We start from the raw sequence: 17032 nt of genomic DNA, 5'->3' as shown, positions 1-17032 counted from the left end.
GACAAGGGTAATGGTTTTAAACTAAAAGGGAAGATTCAGACTAGATACAAGGAAGAATTTTTTTATTATGAGGGTGGTGAAACACTGCCACAGATTACCCAGAGAGGTGGTAGACACCTCATGCCTGGAAACATTCAAGGCCAGGCTACATGGAATCTGACCAACCTGATCTAGTTGAAGATGTTCCAGCTCACTGCAGGGAGATTACACTAGGTGACCTTTAAAGGTCCCTTCCAACCCAAACTGTTCTATGACTCTATGAATACCATCTTGCTCTTCAACAGTGTTTTCTTGATTCTTTCTCAGGTCCCAAAAAGAGGTGTTTAGAAAAAAGGGAAATGCATGTCCCAAAGGAGGTACAAGACATGAAGTGAGATGCTGTGAAGTACAAAAAAGCCAGTGAAGCTGTGCAGGGAGTTTATCCTTCCTTCTCAGAACCCTGCACTGAACCAGCTTATGTGAAAGAAGAAGAAAAGTAGAAGATTCTGACTTATATCCACCCTGGGATGCTACCTAGAGAGCTACTACTACTATCTCCATCTTAAGGCCCGTGTTCAGCCATGACTTCATATAGGTTTATGTAAAGGAAAAGAACAGCACCAAGCTGTCTGTGGCAAGCAGTGCCTGAAATATCACTAGAGACTGAACAAGGGAACCCTAGATACAGGAAACAAATGGCAGAAACAAGAGGTGGCAAAAAATCAAGAAAGCAAGTAAAACAGCTGTAAGTGAACAGGCAGAAGGGATGGAAAGGCAGAGAGCAATCTTCCGTCAGACAAGAAGCAAAGGAGACAGGTATAACATAAACCATAAAGAGGAACAGATTCAAGTGTATTTGCTAGGAATTGTTTTTCAGTACATCTGTGTGCTCCTGCAGAATGACACTTTCATATAAATGGAAAGCAAATATACATACCTGAAACTTTTTTATGTTAAAAAATACTGTATTACTAAGCTTTGTAGTAGAAGAGTTAATTACTATGGCAATGATTTCAAATTCCTTATTAAGTACTGAGAAAGTATCTATGCAAATTTAGAAGCAAACTTACATAGGAATTTCTAACAATCATTTTTACTATTCCGAATTCTCAGAGGAAGAATCTATGCTTAAAGTACGCTCTTCACAACTCATTTAATGAAAGCTTCTTACCTATGCCATACATCAAAAAGAACATCTGTTAAAAGAGAAAAATGTTGTGGTCCAGTCAAGCACAAAATTAAACTGTTAAAAGACAGCCTGGAAGATAAAGCTTGCTCCCTTTTGCTGTTCAGCAGATTGATGGCACATAAAAACCCATTTCAGTTCATCTTCTTCAAAACTAAGAAAATTAATACATTCTGATTTTATGAAAAATAAATATATTAATTGCCTTTTTCTCTTTCCTGACTCAGGAAGGGTTGGGAACCACTATTACAATGGTACTCCAGTACCATTGCCATCTGCATGTCAAACATACTTGTTTCACATCACTACACTGCTTTGATTAAAATTGCTGTATTTGTAACTCCTAGCACTAACAATGAGTGCAGAGAATGTGGGTAAAGATGCAGCTAATGCTCTGGTTGTTAAGAGCAAGTTGGCATCAGACATACATATTCTGCTTCACAATGTGTTATCTCCTCCACAAATGGTCAAACTTACAGACGCATTTACCCTTACAAAGACACACTTAGATTACCTCTTAATGAAAACAGACAAATCACCTTCATGTTTAAAACACAAGAATATGCACACTGGAAGTTAGCCTGGACAACATGCAGGAGAGCCTAGAGTATGTAGTTACAACAGCAAAATGCTGATGTAACTGGATGCAGCTCCAGATGTAACTGGAACCCCCAAAAAGTATTTTACCTTGATTCAGAACTAACTTTCACTCCAGAGTTGCCATTTATGTTTGGAGTTTGGGTATTTTTAAGAAAAGCTGCTTACCCTTTGTTCTGCCCACCTCAAAGCACATAAACAAGTAAATGGCTTACTATAAATGCCTAAGAATTCACTAGTTTCAGTACAGTCAGAGATACTGGGACATTCGACACTTTTGCAACTCATTTATATCTGTGTTCCAATACATCTGAGTCAGCTTCAGTTCTAAGCATGTGCCTTCCCTCCTCCCACCTCCGTACAGTATGCAGTTGCTATACAGACCATTGTACAACCCTCCAATTATACAAGCCTATCAGATATGATCACCTGCTCTATCGTGTAGCTCTGGGGCCACCAACATGAGAGGAATGTAGAGCTGTTGGAGAAAGTCCAGAGGAGGCTACAAAGATGCTGCGAGGGCTTGAGCAGCTCTGCTGTGGAGACAGGCTGAGAGAGCTGAGTGTGTCCAGCCTGCAGAAGGCTCCAGGAGACCTTAGAGCAGCTCCCAGTGCCTGAAGGGGCTACAAGAAACCTGAAGAGGGGCTTTTGACAAGGGCCTGTAGGGACAAGACAAGGGGAATGGCTTTAAACTGACAGAAAGGAGATTGATGTGAAACCTTAGGAAGAAGTTGTTCCCTGTGAGAGTGATGAGGCACAGACTTTCCAGAGAAGCTGTGGCTGCCCCATCCCTGGCAGTGCTCAAGGCCAGGCTGAATGGGGCTTGGAGCAACCTGGTCTAGTGGAAGGTGTCCCTGCCTGTGGCAGGGAGTCTGAACTGGATGCGCATTAAGGTCCCTTTCAACCCAAACCAGTCTGTGATTCTATGATTCGACAAAAATCTCCAATATATATAACATCTACGCTAGCTTATCACCAAAGCAAACCTCCATTAATAAAAGCTCCCTTTTTTTGAATTCTAACAGCATTATCTCAAAACGGAAATTAAATTACTAACATGAATCACATCATATCACTAATACATATAACAATGTTGGATTGTTTTAATTTTTTCATGAGAGCAATGACCTCTATCTCAAATAGAAAATTTAAAATGTAAATATGAACTGTTATTTCAAATTAGGATTATTAACTTGGCAACTGATTAGTATGTCATTAACCTAGTCTAGTGGAAGATGTCCCTGCTCATTGCAGAGAGGTTGGACTACATCACCTTTGAAGGTCAGTTCCAACCCAAACTGGTCTATGTTTTTATGTCTACCAAGACTCCTAATGCACCACAATTATCTTTCTCACATATACCTAGGGAAAATCAGTTATTGCTCCCTCCCCAGAACCTGGACCAGCAGCTCCAGCAGGGTGGTGTTACCTCATGGAGGACAGACATATGGAGGACCAGACTCCCACCTGGGTTTGTAATTGTGAGTTTCAGCACCTTTCCCTGGTGGCTGCTGTGCAAAGTCAGCCATATATAAATATATACTGAGTGAAATAAGCAAGTAATGTCTTAAGTATCAGAGAGGACAGCAAAAAGTAAAATTGCTTACATGTCACCTCCTGCAGTTTCTGATCTGTAATTACTGATCCGTAATAATGAAATAGGTGCCAAAACACACACAAAAAAAAGATGTTCTAATGTTATAGTTTTCCTGCTTCTTTCAATAAGGTGTTTTTTTAACTAAAAAGTTAATTGTTTGACAGCAAGAAACTGCACAAGCATCAAGATAAATTTAATAACTTTTCTATTTAAATACGGGGGGTTGGGGGGAAGGGGAAAGGGAAGGGAGAAGCCAAAATCATAGAATCATAGAATAGTTAGGGTTGGAAAGGACCGTAAGATCATATAGTTCCAACCCCCCTGCCATGGGCAGGGACATCTTGCATTAGACCATATCACCCAAGGCTTCATCCAGCCTGGCCCTGAACACCACCAGGGATGGAGCATTTACCAATTCTATGGGCAACTTGCTCCAGTGCCTCACCACCCTCCCAATAAAGAATTTATTCCTTATATCCAATCTAAACTTCCTCTGTTTAAGTTTCAACCCATTATCCCTTGTCCTATCACTACAGTCCCTAAAGAAGAGTACCTCCCCAGCATCCTTGTAGGCCCCATTCAGATACTGGAAGGCTGCTATGAGGTCTCCACGCAGCCTTCTCTTCTCCAGGCTGAACGGCCCCAACTTTCTCAGCCTGTCTTCATACAGGAGGTGCTCCAGTTCCCTGATCATCCTCATGGCCCTCCTCTGGACTTGTTCTAACAGTTCCATGTCCTTTTTATGTTGAGGACACCAGAACTGCACGCAATACTCCAAGTGAGGTCTCACAAGAGCAGAGCAGAGGGGCAGGATCACCTCCTTGGACCTGCTGGTCACGCTCCTTTTGATGCAGCCCAGAATATAGTTGGCTTTCTGGGCTGTGAGCCCACGCTGCCAACTCATGTTCATTTTCTCATTGACTAACACCTCCAACTCCTTCTCCGCAGGACTACCATGAATTTCCTTTTTGCCCAACCTGTAGCTGTGCTTGGGATTGCTCTGACCCAGGTGTAGGACCTTGCACTTGGCATGGTTAAACTTCATGAGGTTGGCATCAGCCCACCTCACAAGTGTGTCAAGGTCCCTCTGGATCATCACTTATCAGTGCAAAAATACCACAGATACAGCTCCTGTATACAATATGTTTTCCATGCTGCTTATGATCACATGTAAAATAACATACCCTTGAACCAGGCATAAACTGCTGAGGAAGCTTGTCAGGGCTCACATTTTTGCTTTTGCATGGAGGGATTTACAAAAACAATGGCTGGGCAAGGCCTGCAGATGCCAGCTGTTGCTAAAACAAGCAATGTTAATATACTGTATCCAACATCTAGTCCAAGTTAAGAAAAGTTCTGTGCACTGCACTCAGACACAGTGCTTGCAACTCTGCCTTCCCACGTTTTTCTAGTGGTGACTCTGAACACATAATGGAACAATAATTTTGTCTAAAGGATGCCATATGCCTCTGTTGTGTCCCCAGCTGTGAAGGGCAGTAAGATAGGCACTGGTAAAGAACCAGACTTTACACATAAGCAGTCTGTCAAAAGACTTTTAAGACCATGGTTCCCTTACCAGCAATATCATAAAATACAATAATGAACTACAATATTAGAGTAGAATGTTTCTTGACTGCAACAAGATTAAGTCACAAAAAAAACAACTGTCCAGCAATTCTTTCGGGTCATTACATGATGTTATAACACTGCTATATGTTGAGGAGTTTTTCTCCTCGTCTATTCAAAACAACTGAGCTACAGTTATGACCAATATTATACAATCATAGAATAGTTAGGGCTGGAAAAGACCTTAATATCATCTAGTTTCACGCCCCCCCTTGCCATGGGCAGGGACACCTCACACTAAACCATGTCACCCAAGACTCCATCCAACCTGGCCTTAAACACTGCCAGGGATGGAGCATTCACAACTTCCCTGGGCAACCCATTCCAGTGCCTCACCACTCTTACAATAAAAAGCTCTTTGTTATATCCAATCTAAACTTCCCCTGTTTAAGTTTGAACCCGTTACCCTTTGTCCTATCTCTACAGTCCTTAATGAAGAGTCATCCATAGCATCCCTATAGCTCCCCTTCAGACACTGGAAGGCTGCTCTGAGGTCTCCACGCAGCCTTCTCTTCTCCAGGCTGAACAGCCCCAGCTTTCTCATACTCTTCATTAGGTCTCCATACTCAGTTGCTCAGGCCATGTACTGCATTATTAGCAGTGCAAAAAGCCTCTTTAACCAGTAAACATCTGTTCAGTGATGCATTTGGGTTTCATATTTACAGAAAAGAGATCACACACCATTTTTGTACTTTACTTACTTTTTCCTGCTGCAAAGCTAACTGCTTGTAACTTCCATTTATATAAAACATTCTCAAGATGTTTGTCACAGCTTGCCTTTCACTTAAAAATCCATGGGAATATTACAAGATAAACAAACCATGAAATCACTAGTTTTTATGATTACTAAACTTTTACATACCTTTCACTCCTAAGCAATTTCATCTGCCATACTGTTTATTCTCACTGTAACCATTTGGTGTCTTGTTTTTGTCAATACAAGTGTTTCTGTCTTTGCTCACCTACAAACCTTATGAGCTGAGCTACATGAACACATGCATATAATAATTCCCTACATTAAAAAAAAACTCAAGATAAACTACATGAAAGCATCCTCTGATGTGAGCCACCACCAGCCACATATAAAGATCCACAAAATTAAAAGCATTTTATATTCATTAACAAGACTTCCCTGAGTTCATTCTGGATGAGTTTCCACTTCTTGATTGATGACATAAATCCATAACTCTATCCATGACAGCAATTAGCAATGAATAGCGCTATTGACCAAAGCATGTAATATCTAACTCCTACACGTTTTACAAGTTAACTAATATGGTTGTACTTCCCAAGGAACTCACAGCACTGCAGTACCACACATACTAAGACAAAAAAGCCAAAAGACATTTCTTATTCTTGATTTCTATGAACTACAGTTCAGGGGAGCAGAATGACAAGAAATAATCAATCAGCAGTCAAATATCACCACCAGCTATGCCACAGCTAATGCTTTGGGCTGGTGAGAAATCACATCAGGGATGAAAGTAGAGAGTAACACACCTGTGGAGCAATGCAGGTATCTGAGAGACCACGACTGGTGAGAAGTTAAAGGCAGAAGCCACTACTAAAACAGAGTGGGTATCAGCACTGCACTGACTTCATGTAAGCAGAAAGAGCTTGAAATGTTATCTGCAAAGGTCCTTAAACACAAAAAGGACTGGGCTGCATGGGATGATAAGAGGATCAGCTGACTGAGGGATTCGATCACACCAGTGAGCAGGGAGGATGATTTCAGTTCTCAATGTATTTCAAAAAGAAATGAATTCTTGGAGCAAACCCCAAGGCAAAAACAACATTGCATTACTCAAGCAAAACCAGAAACCTGAACACAATGATCAGAAGGAATAAAATCTTAAGACCTATTAAGGAGAACAATAGCAGACCTACCTGCACCCTAAACAAAGCACTGTGTGATGGATGTTGTGTTAAAAATGCCTCCCAGATTACAGGCCCAAACTAAAAGAGGGAGGACATTATGCTCTGCACACAGAATAAAGTGAAAAACCTGTGGGCACGGACAAGAGGTTAGTTATTGATGCCAGACTGCTGGCCAGGCATCAAGCAAGACATTTAAAAATGAATCCCAGAACAGTGCAGACTTGGGTGAAATGACGCTTTGTATTGAAAGAGAAGTATTTGCAACCAACACATTTTTAAATGGTGCAAAAGGATGCTACAGAATAAGATAATACATAAAAAAGGGCAAATGGAAAAAATATAGAGGAATACTGGGGCATCCTTAAGATGTGCTGGATCTTTCAAATAAACAAAAAAAGGGGTATGTGTGAAGAGCAATCGAAACAGAAAGAAGCCTCAGAAATTATTTCAGGAAGACCAGTACATGCCATTTTGCAAAGCAGTCAATGTATTAAGGAAGATGGGTACTGATCTTTGACTAGGAAGAGCTTAGAGTACAAAACACAATGTTCTCCTGTAAAAACATGTCTTTTTTTCAAGGCAGGAATGTTTTCTTGGTTTTCTAGAAGGAAGGAAACTAAAAGCATTAAAGATTTTCCTCCACCCAAGCCAGCAGTTGTGAACATATGTTACTAACTGGTCAGACACAGCACAGTACCCACCAGAACAGTTTGTCCCAAACCAGTTTCTGTAAGACTTTTAACATACTCTTTCATTTTGAAGGCAGACCCTCCACCAAAACTGACCTCCAGTTCACTGTCCTCAAACAGTACTTCTTAGTCATTAAATCTGTACTTGAATAGTACTTTCTACCTATTTTATGCAAAAATATACACAATATCAAAATAGAAGTACCCGTAAATAATGCGAACAGCACAGCTGAACAAGGACATAGCTGTGGTGGCAATGGGGAAAGAACAAGAAGAGGGAGGAATCAGAGCATTCAATAAGGAGAAATAGGTACATTATGTATGTTTTCTCTTTTTAGAGGGCAGAGAGAGACACGTACACCTGTATATAATATTCATATTCAGTCTTTGGAGGAAAAAAACATAGAAACTGAAGGAAAGCACACAGATACTCTGTCAATATAACCAGGCATGATTGCTCTCATAAAGCTGCAGTAGTTTATCTGGACTAAACATTTTTTTTTAAGAATCATCAACACACTCTTTGTTCAAGAGTCACTCACTACAAAGTTCTAGTACACAACATCTAAAACCAAATCATCTCCTATGTAACTCAGACAACCCTTGGAGCCGTTCTTACATGGCATGGACATGCAACAAGCACAAAGACCCTTCTCTTAACCACTCCAAGCTGTACAACTCCTGAGACTACTTTTCTTTCCCATCTGTACCCCACTTTCACGAATCCAGTGGTTTTCCACTTCATGAGGAGCATTCCTGAAACACAAGATTTATTTCATATGGGTTTAGTCAGAAAGATCTTCCAAAAAATTCTTGAAATTAAAACTTTCAGAGCTAACAGACAATTCTCATTGTGAGGAGTTATTAGAAAAAAATAAACTAAGAATGAAACTACCAGCTAACAGACAATAATCAAAATGAATTAATTTAGACCACCTAATATGCACTATAATAAGATTAATGCCTGTAGAAAAGCAATTAAATAAAAACTGAAGCCTAGTTAAAAGCACAAGAAAGCAGGATACTGGAACCACTTTAATATTAAATACTTCAGGGCCCTCTAGTGGTTTAATCCTCCGTATGAGAAAATCCCTGAAGAACTGGGTTTGAAATAGGTCTACTCAAGCGTATTAATGTGCTTTATTTTTATCACTCCCATGTAGTTAAGGACATTTAGGCTGGCAAGCTTATTTAGCGGCAAGTAAATTACCAGAAAGAGGAAAAACCTACAAACTAATACCTGTTCACAAAATCAGCTAATAGGTGGTATTTTTTTGATGTCAAAAGTTAGTTACTAATATTCTCCTCCAGGGATAAACCAACAAAAAAAAATACATATATATAACACTATCACTCTCTTAAACCTGCATCAGAATTACCTTAACCTGGAACTATAATACTTCAATTTGAAAAATTCATTTGCTTTGTTGGCTTATAACATCATTCTACCTTTCTTTGCTTTCCACAAAACCGTCAGTGCACAACACAACAACAAAGAAAACAAAAACAACAAAACAACAAAGCAAGAAAATAAAACTAAGCATTATTCATCTTCATTGTGGTATATTTAGAAACGCTTTGCACATACACGTATAGAATTGATTTGCTAAAGAGAAAGTTATCAAAGTAAAAGGATTCACAAGGCAAAAACATCCAACTGTTCGCAACTGGAAAAGGTCAGTTACTTCCTAATCTGGTATTTTTTTTGACCAAGTCTTAACAAGCCATTTTACTGCTAAGAAATACATTGATATTGCTTGCTCAGTACATCTAATTAGAGCTGACCTTTTCAACTCCTATGGCTTTGCGGTCCCTACATGAGGTGAGAAAACAAAGAAGCCTAGTATGTTAAGAGCATACTTCACAAGTGGAAGTGCCACAACACTGAATGGTAATGAATACAACACTTTCACAAGGCACATTTTTATAAGATGCCCAAGACCAAGTCAGACGTTTTCAGTCCCTCCTCTCAGTCCTGCCTCTCACATATATGTGCCCCTTAAAGCTTCATAGCTGAGTATAGCAACACATCTATAAGTTCCTATAGTGTGCCACAAAATCATAGAATCCCAGAATGGTTTTTAGGTTGAAGAGGACCTTAAAGTTTATCCAGCTCCAACCCCCTGTCACGGGCAGGGACACCTTCCACTAGACCAGTCTGCTCCAAGCCTAGCCTTGAACACTGCCAGGGACGGGGCAGCCACAACTTCTCTGGGCAATCTGTGCCAGGGCCTCACCCTCACGGCAAAGAACTTCTGCCTAAAATCTCATCTCAATCTCCCCAACACCATTTTAAAGCCATTCCCCCTTGTCCTGTCCCTACAGGCCCTTGTCAAAAGCCCTCCTCCATATTTCTTGTAGCCCCTTTAGGCACTAGAAGCTGCTCTAAAGACTCCCCTTAAGGAGCCTTCTCTTCCCCAGGCTGAACCAGCCCAGCTCTCAGCCTGTCTCCAGAGCAAAGCTGCTCCAGCCCTCGCAACTTCTCTGTGGCCTTCCCTGGACTTTCTTCAACAGCTCCACATCCCCCTTGTGCTGTTGCCCCAGAGCTGGACACAGGGCTGCAGGGTGGAACTCTTGCCAGAGTGGAGGAGAGGAGGAAACATCTTTTCCTGATGACTTGCCTACACACCATTTCACATCAACTTTATTTTCTTTTTAATAAAAGGGGATGAAGAAGGATTACACTGCCAGGTGGGGAAAAGAATGCCTGTGGAACAGACTGATAAAGCAAGTCAGCCACCCAGAGCACGAAAGGAAGCTACAAAATGACGATTTGGGCAGAGTTTAAGTGAGATAAGAAACACAGAGAGTTGACTATTGTCAAGTGGTTACCATCCATGTGACTGTGATGCATCTGTCTCTCTTTACAATATGGAAAGGTGACAATATTTGTATCTTCCCCCCAGTACAACACTTTGCCTATGTAGTACATTATTTTTATTTAGCTTTCTTTAGCCCCAGTGTTAACATGTAAGATAATATTATCCTGACTAGTTCAGTCAGAATGGAAACACCAAGCTCTAAGCTAGCTCCCTACAGCTCAGAGCTGCTCAGTTAAAAAAAAAAAAAGTGGAAAACTAGAATTTTCTCACAAGAATTCCATGTGCAAGATTTTGCAAGTTCATCACATATGCTCAGAGGATTGTTTTGTTTTCGTTCTTCAAATTACATCCTACTCTTGCTTCATTCCACCATGAAACTGATACAGAAAAAAACTAACAAATTTCTCTTGAAACACACAAGAAGTACACAAAATATAAACAGATTATCAGTCACAGTACTTCACAACACAATACACAAGCTTGTATCCAAGTTTAAGACAGCGTAATGGGACAAACAGAATGAAATACAGGAATGCCATCCAGAGGGACCTTGACACACTTGTGAGGTGGGCTGATGCCAACCTCATGAAGTTTAACCATGCCAAGTGCAAGGTCCTACACCTGGGTCAGAGCAATCCCAGGCACAGCTACAGGTTGGGCAGAGAAGAGATTCAGAGCAGCCCTGCGGAGAAGGACTTGAGGGTGTCGCTAGATGAGAAACTGAACATGAGTTGGCTTCACTGTGCACTCACAGCCCAGAAAGCCAACCGTATTCTGGGCTGCATCAAAAGGAGTGTGACCAGCAGGTCAAAGGAGGTGATCCTGCCCCCTCTACTCTGCTCTCATAAGACCTGTCTTGAAATACTGTATACAGTTCTGGTGTCCTTAACATAAAAACGACATGGAGCTGTTGGAGCAAGTCCAGAGGAGGGCCATGAGGATGGTAAGCAGGCTTGAGCACCTCCCATATGAAGACAGGCTAAGAAAGTTGCAGCTATACAGCCTGGAGAAGAGAAGGTTGCATGGAGACCTCAGAGCAGCCTCCCAGTATCTGAATGGGGCCTACAAGGATGCTGGGGAGGGACTCTTCATTAGGGACTGCAGCGACAGGACAAGGGGTTTAAACAGTTCAAACTTAAACAGGTTAAACAGGTTCAGGTTAGATATAAGTTCTTTATTGTGAGCGTGGTGAGGCACTGGAATGGGCTGCCCAAGGAAGTTGTGAATGCTTCATCCTTGGCAGTGCTCAAGGCCAGGCTGGAAAGAGTCTTGGGTGACACGGTTTAGTGTGTGGTGTCCCTGCCCACGGCAGGGATGCTGGAACTAGATGATCTTAAGGTTGTTTCCAACCCTAACTATTCTATGATTCTATGATAAATACCACTTGCAAAAGTTCTGTACGGCTATCTACATTAATATGCATTTCCATTCTGTTTAGAGATCTTCAGACTGTGTCTAACAAGAAAAATAGCCACATAATACCACTTTGTGATCCAAAGCATGAGCTCTGAAAGAAATCCATCAGGTCACATCATAGGCAGTGTGCAAGAAAGTCTCTTTAAAAGAACACACAAATATACAAGTGCACAAATCTTTCACAGATAGAAGTCATGAATTTTAGTCTAAATACAATTTAAGAATGAATGCCCAGAACTCAGTGGGATGTGGGGAATTTTCAGCCCAACAGCAAACTACAGTCATTCTGAATGGGCCATTACAGAACTACACATCCATACTTGCTTCTGGATCTAAATTCCATCAATAGCTGTGCTGTAATTAAAGGCAAAAAAAAAAACCTCAAACAATAGAATTACCATACAACATACCTCATGGAGGTTATACTTTTTATGAGCTTTTCAGATTGATCTGACAAGCTAGATGGAAGTATCATTTCAACTGGCTGCAGGCGTAAAACCCGACTCTCTAATTCTGAGCGAGATGCACAGTCCCGAAAACTATCAAAAACCACTTCTCCAGTAGTTGGTTGTATTGCCTGTCAAATTAAAAAAAAATAAAAATTAATTTTCAGAGAGTACTTCAGTGACTCGCACTGTTAAGCACAAAGACTATGGTGTATAGCACAAAATTACATAGCACCCAAATGCTCAAATCTTAAAGTGCCATCTGAAAGTGGCAGATCAAAAGATACAGTTGTGCTTTACAGATCTGTGATACAGAAATAATTTCAAAAGACTACCACAATTGTGTCTTAGTAAGTGATAACAATACCTCGGGAACGTAAATGTGCACTTCCTATTACCAGAGCATCATTGTTCAACTTTTATTACTAGGCAAACACATATAATTGTAAGTCTATGGAAGGTGCATGCATTCAGCCTGGAAACTCCTCTTATGTATGCTACAGTGGAAACTCAATCTAGCACCCCCAGCTACAGTGTAACAGTCAAACATAAGCAAAATCAAGATGCTTTTAAAATACTGAATTACAAGCAGGCTGGGCTTCAGTTATCAGTGTTCTGCCACTTGAATAATCCTGGTTTTAATCTTCACCAGACAATTTTGAAGTGTAAACAGTAAAAAAGTATGTCTCTTCCTCTAAAGAACGGTATTTCATAGAGGAAGAAAGTGCTCACAAGCTTTGAAACATTTGACTCTAAAAATATTTATAGTAAAGCATCCAAGCTAGTAATTCCCCTCCATTTGGCTCAAACACAGATATGTTTTCAAGGGATCCAGCAGCAAAAACTATGTCAGGAATATTAAACTATCACCTCCAGACCTACTCTGTAGTTTTCAAATATAAAGCCACCGCAATTCGCATAGAGATAATATCTTACCTAAACTGCACTTCGTTAAAAAATAAAAAAAACAACAAACAAAACTCCAAAGGAATCTAAAAGACAGAACAAGTATGAACTTAAGAAGATAACCACCCACCTCTCAAAAACACCAAGAAAACAACACTCCAAAAAACCCCATATGAACCCTAAAATACTGATTACCCTGAGAAACTGACTTACCATGATGCCTATAACAATGTCACCTTTCTTTCTGTCTTTTAAGTTTTCTCCATTTTCACAGACACAGAGGAGATAGTTATCAGGGACGTCTGTTGTTACATCTTCAACATCTAGAGAATCATCTAGCTTCAGCAAAGGGTTCACATGTATCAAATGTTAAAAAAATTAGTACACAGACATTGGTGGATTATTCACAAGTCCTTCTAGATTTAAGTCCTTCTCAAATATATTTTGTGACTCCTGCTGATTTTTCTGCTATGCCAAAAATTAAACCAGTACCTCATTCTGCACATGGGCCGCTTCACCTTGCCACTCTGATTTTATATCCACAAACTATGTGCATGTAACAATAAAAAATAACTGCATCAGTAATGCAACAACTAAAAAGCAGGTAATTCCCCAAGTTAAGCAAAAATCTAGATCTTAGCAGGAGTGCTAGTTGCACTGAAAACTTGCTGCACATCTATCCACCAGGCTGGGTCATACTGCTGAGCCTGTTTTCATCCAGTTTGCCAACCATTACAAGGTCTGTAAGTACACTAGCAGTTTTCCAACAGAATCATCATAGAATCCCAGACTGGTTTGCACTGGAAGGGACTTTAAGGCTCATCCAGTTCCAGCCCCTGCCACAAGGCAGAGACACCTTCCACTAGACCAGGTTGCTCCAAGCCCCATACAGCCTGCCCAGTGTTCAACACTGCCAGGGATGGGGGAGCCACAGCTTCTCTGAGCAACCTGTGCCAGAGCCTCACCACCCTTACAGGGAAGAATTTCTTCTCAAGATCTCATGTCAGTCTCCCCTCTCTCAGGTTAAAGCCATTCCCCTTGTCCTGTCCCTACAGGCTGTTGTTAAAAGCCCCTCCTCCAGCTTTCTTGTTAGCCCCTTTAGGCACTAGAAGCTGCTATAAGGTCTCCAGGAACCTTCTCTTCTCCAGGCTGAACAAGCCCAGCTCTCTCAGCCTGTCTCCAGAGCAAAGGCGTTCCAGCCTTCACAGCATCTCTGTGGATCTACTAAAGTGCAACCTCACAGGTATTAATCTAACAGTCCCTTTAATCTAACAATCTTCTTAGCTCTTCATATCTCATAAGTACTAGTTTGAGAAATCTAAAAAAAAACCCAAAACATTAGCTAGATAAGGCAGCAATTATTAAAACTAAGACAGGAAGAAAAGAAATTAAGAAAAAAACTTCACTTATTAAAGGCTATTTCTATGTCATTTTCTCTTTCACATAACAGTCAAGAATTAATTACCTAGGTAGATTTTTAATGGTCCATTGATTGTATCACCTTCTTTTCGCTTTAAAGCAAATTGCTGATACCAGATAGCAAATTCTTCTTCCTTCACATCCTCCTGAATCACTAATGCTATGCATTCTCAATCTAGTGAAACACCTAGTTGAAGACAAGACCTACAGGGCACTGTAGACTTGGAAAGTCCATGTTCTGACTTCAGAAAGGAACTACAGTTAACACAAGTTCTGTTGTTTCACAACAAACATAAAGCTCTGAAGAGATTAAATTCTTTATAAAGCCAGCATGTTGTTTACCATAACATAAAATTAAAGGAAGAGCATTTCCTGCTGCCCTCTTTATGTCAGCCACTAGCTGACAAAGACTGGAGTCTGAAAACAAATTTATTTGAAAAAGGATATCTTCTCCAATAAGCGTAGACTTAGTGTAGAGAGCAGTCAGTTTCCGGCTGAAGAGAGAGCTTTTATTTTCTCCAGCAGCCTTCAGTGCTGCAGTTTCCATTTGTTTTACTACTCCAACCTACAGGCACACAAACAAGGAACAAAGTTAGCTCTTTGACAATAAATTATTTTTTTATTATTATAGAAATTTGATGATCTTTTAATGTGTGCAAACAGCATGTGAATCATTAAAGCTGAGCAGGAATGGCAGGGGCTACTATCAATCCACCTAATGAGGCCGCAAGGCACTGCTTTTCCTTATGCTCCTTCCACTTTCAGCTATCTTCTCAACTCTGCGGCTTCTTGCCCTGTTTTGAAATAATTTAGCTACAGTTCACCAATTTTCAGAGAACGAGTGCTGCAATCAACTCAGATTCAACAGTCCTTTTCTCATAATGAGAAAAAAAACCCAAAGGTATCAACAGAAAGCAACAGAATTACAGGAATCAACAATAGGAAGGAAAAGAGAAAGTATTGTTTGAGAGAAGGAAGAGAGGGATGTGAGGAAGAATGGAAGAGAGAGAGCTTATATAATACAATATAATATGATGTATAACTAATGTAATATATAATAGACTACGTAATATACTATAACATGATAGGATATTATGTATGTAAATGTTAATAAAATGCAATATAAAATACAAAAAAGTATGGTAAACTATAATCTAACATGGTATAATGTAACATATAATCTTTATGAAATTCGAAGGCCTAAGGAAAAAAACTGAGAGAAAAAACTGTTCTAGAAAATATAAAGATACTTTACTGTAAAAAGAAGGAAGCTTCAATCTATTTAAATTCCATGACACTCAACAGAATACAGATATTGAAACAAAGGAAAGTTAGCCATTTTAATTGCAAAAACAGGTGATAATGAGTTTCCCATTTAGCAGTTGAAATAAGACTCTGGTCGAGTAAGTGCAAGTTATTTCAGTGTTATTCTTACTTAACATCATTTAATAAAAGCCAGGAATAACCTTATATCCTTTTGCTACAAGTCGCCGCACATGGACAAACAGCCTGTGACTCGGTATACTGGCTGTCATAAAGTTATGATCCTGATGACAAGATATGTTTAGCTCTTTAGCTGCAATCTGCAAAGTACAGGAAGAAGAGTCAGCCAATAATTCAAAAGGCAATACCTGAGTTCATCTCTATGACAACACTGATGCACAACTACAATTAATAGTCAAGTGTCAAAAGAAAAACATTACAGGAAAAAAAAAATAATAACAGAGCTGAGCTCTTCCACTTTCCTGTCCCAGCATGTTGTCACTAACACAGGCTTCAGTATCACAGACTTCATGTCAGATTACACCTTGACCTTTACCACCATAAGGTAAACCACCTATAACACACACAGATTCTGCAATACAGCTCAACAACAGGTCAAAGAATTTCCATAATGCTAAGTATGCAGAAAGGAGTTATTTTAGCTGCAGTTATAAAGATGGTATTAAGCTAGATAATCAATTATAATACTGAAAAAACTTGATCCAACAGCAGTGGAAGCTAAATACTCCACAGAAGAAAAATAACAACATAATAATGTATGATTTGTATTTGCTTTTTTGCCCCTTGGCAAAAGGTAGGTGTACACTGATTAGGAAAGTGGTATTAAGCAGGAACCGCAGCCAAACACTTAACTGTGTACCCAGATAGTATATTTCTGTTTCTGGACTTGTGACCACACCAGCAAACAGGTAGACAAATTACACAGTGAAAATCTGATTGGGAAAATTAATTCCCAGAAACTAACCAAAGTTTTTCCCTGGTCTCATGTATGGAAATAAGCACAGATCAAAGGTTGGTAGCACTGACTTTGGGACAGATCACACAAAAAAAACTCATTACAAACCATTTATGAATTGTCATTTCAAAATTCAGTTTGATGCAAAGTACCTGCCAGTTCTACAGATCGGGCATGTGTGGGTACCACATCTGAACATGCATCTGAACATTCTAGGACCTCATCTTAAGTT

General features: G+C 40.0%; 1 protein-coding gene across 1 annotated transcript in view; it reads right to left on the bottom strand.

The window, feature by feature from the left end:
• The window catches only part of MSH3 (mutS homolog 3), a 121986-nt gene that overhangs the window by 98867 nt on the left and 6087 nt on the right, over positions 1-17032 (bottom strand). The window contains exons 5-8 of the mRNA XM_013127680.3: positions 16028-16144; positions 15009-15126; positions 13356-13501; positions 12201-12367 (exon numbers count right to left, since the gene is read on the bottom strand). Coding sequence (XP_012983134.2) covers positions 12201-12367; positions 13356-13501; positions 15009-15126; positions 16028-16144 — 548 coding nt within the window. The remainder of the gene's footprint in view (positions 1-12200; positions 12368-13355; positions 13502-15008; positions 15127-16027; positions 16145-17032) is intronic.

This window comes from Melopsittacus undulatus, chromosome Z, assembly GCF_012275295.1.
Source record: "Melopsittacus undulatus isolate bMelUnd1 chromosome Z, bMelUnd1.mat.Z, whole genome shotgun sequence".
In the NCBI taxonomy this organism is placed as follows: Eukaryota; Metazoa; Chordata; class Aves; order Psittaciformes; family Psittaculidae; genus Melopsittacus; species Melopsittacus undulatus.
Note: the sequence above shows the minus strand (reverse complement) of the source record. Positions and strands in the feature narration are given on the sequence as shown.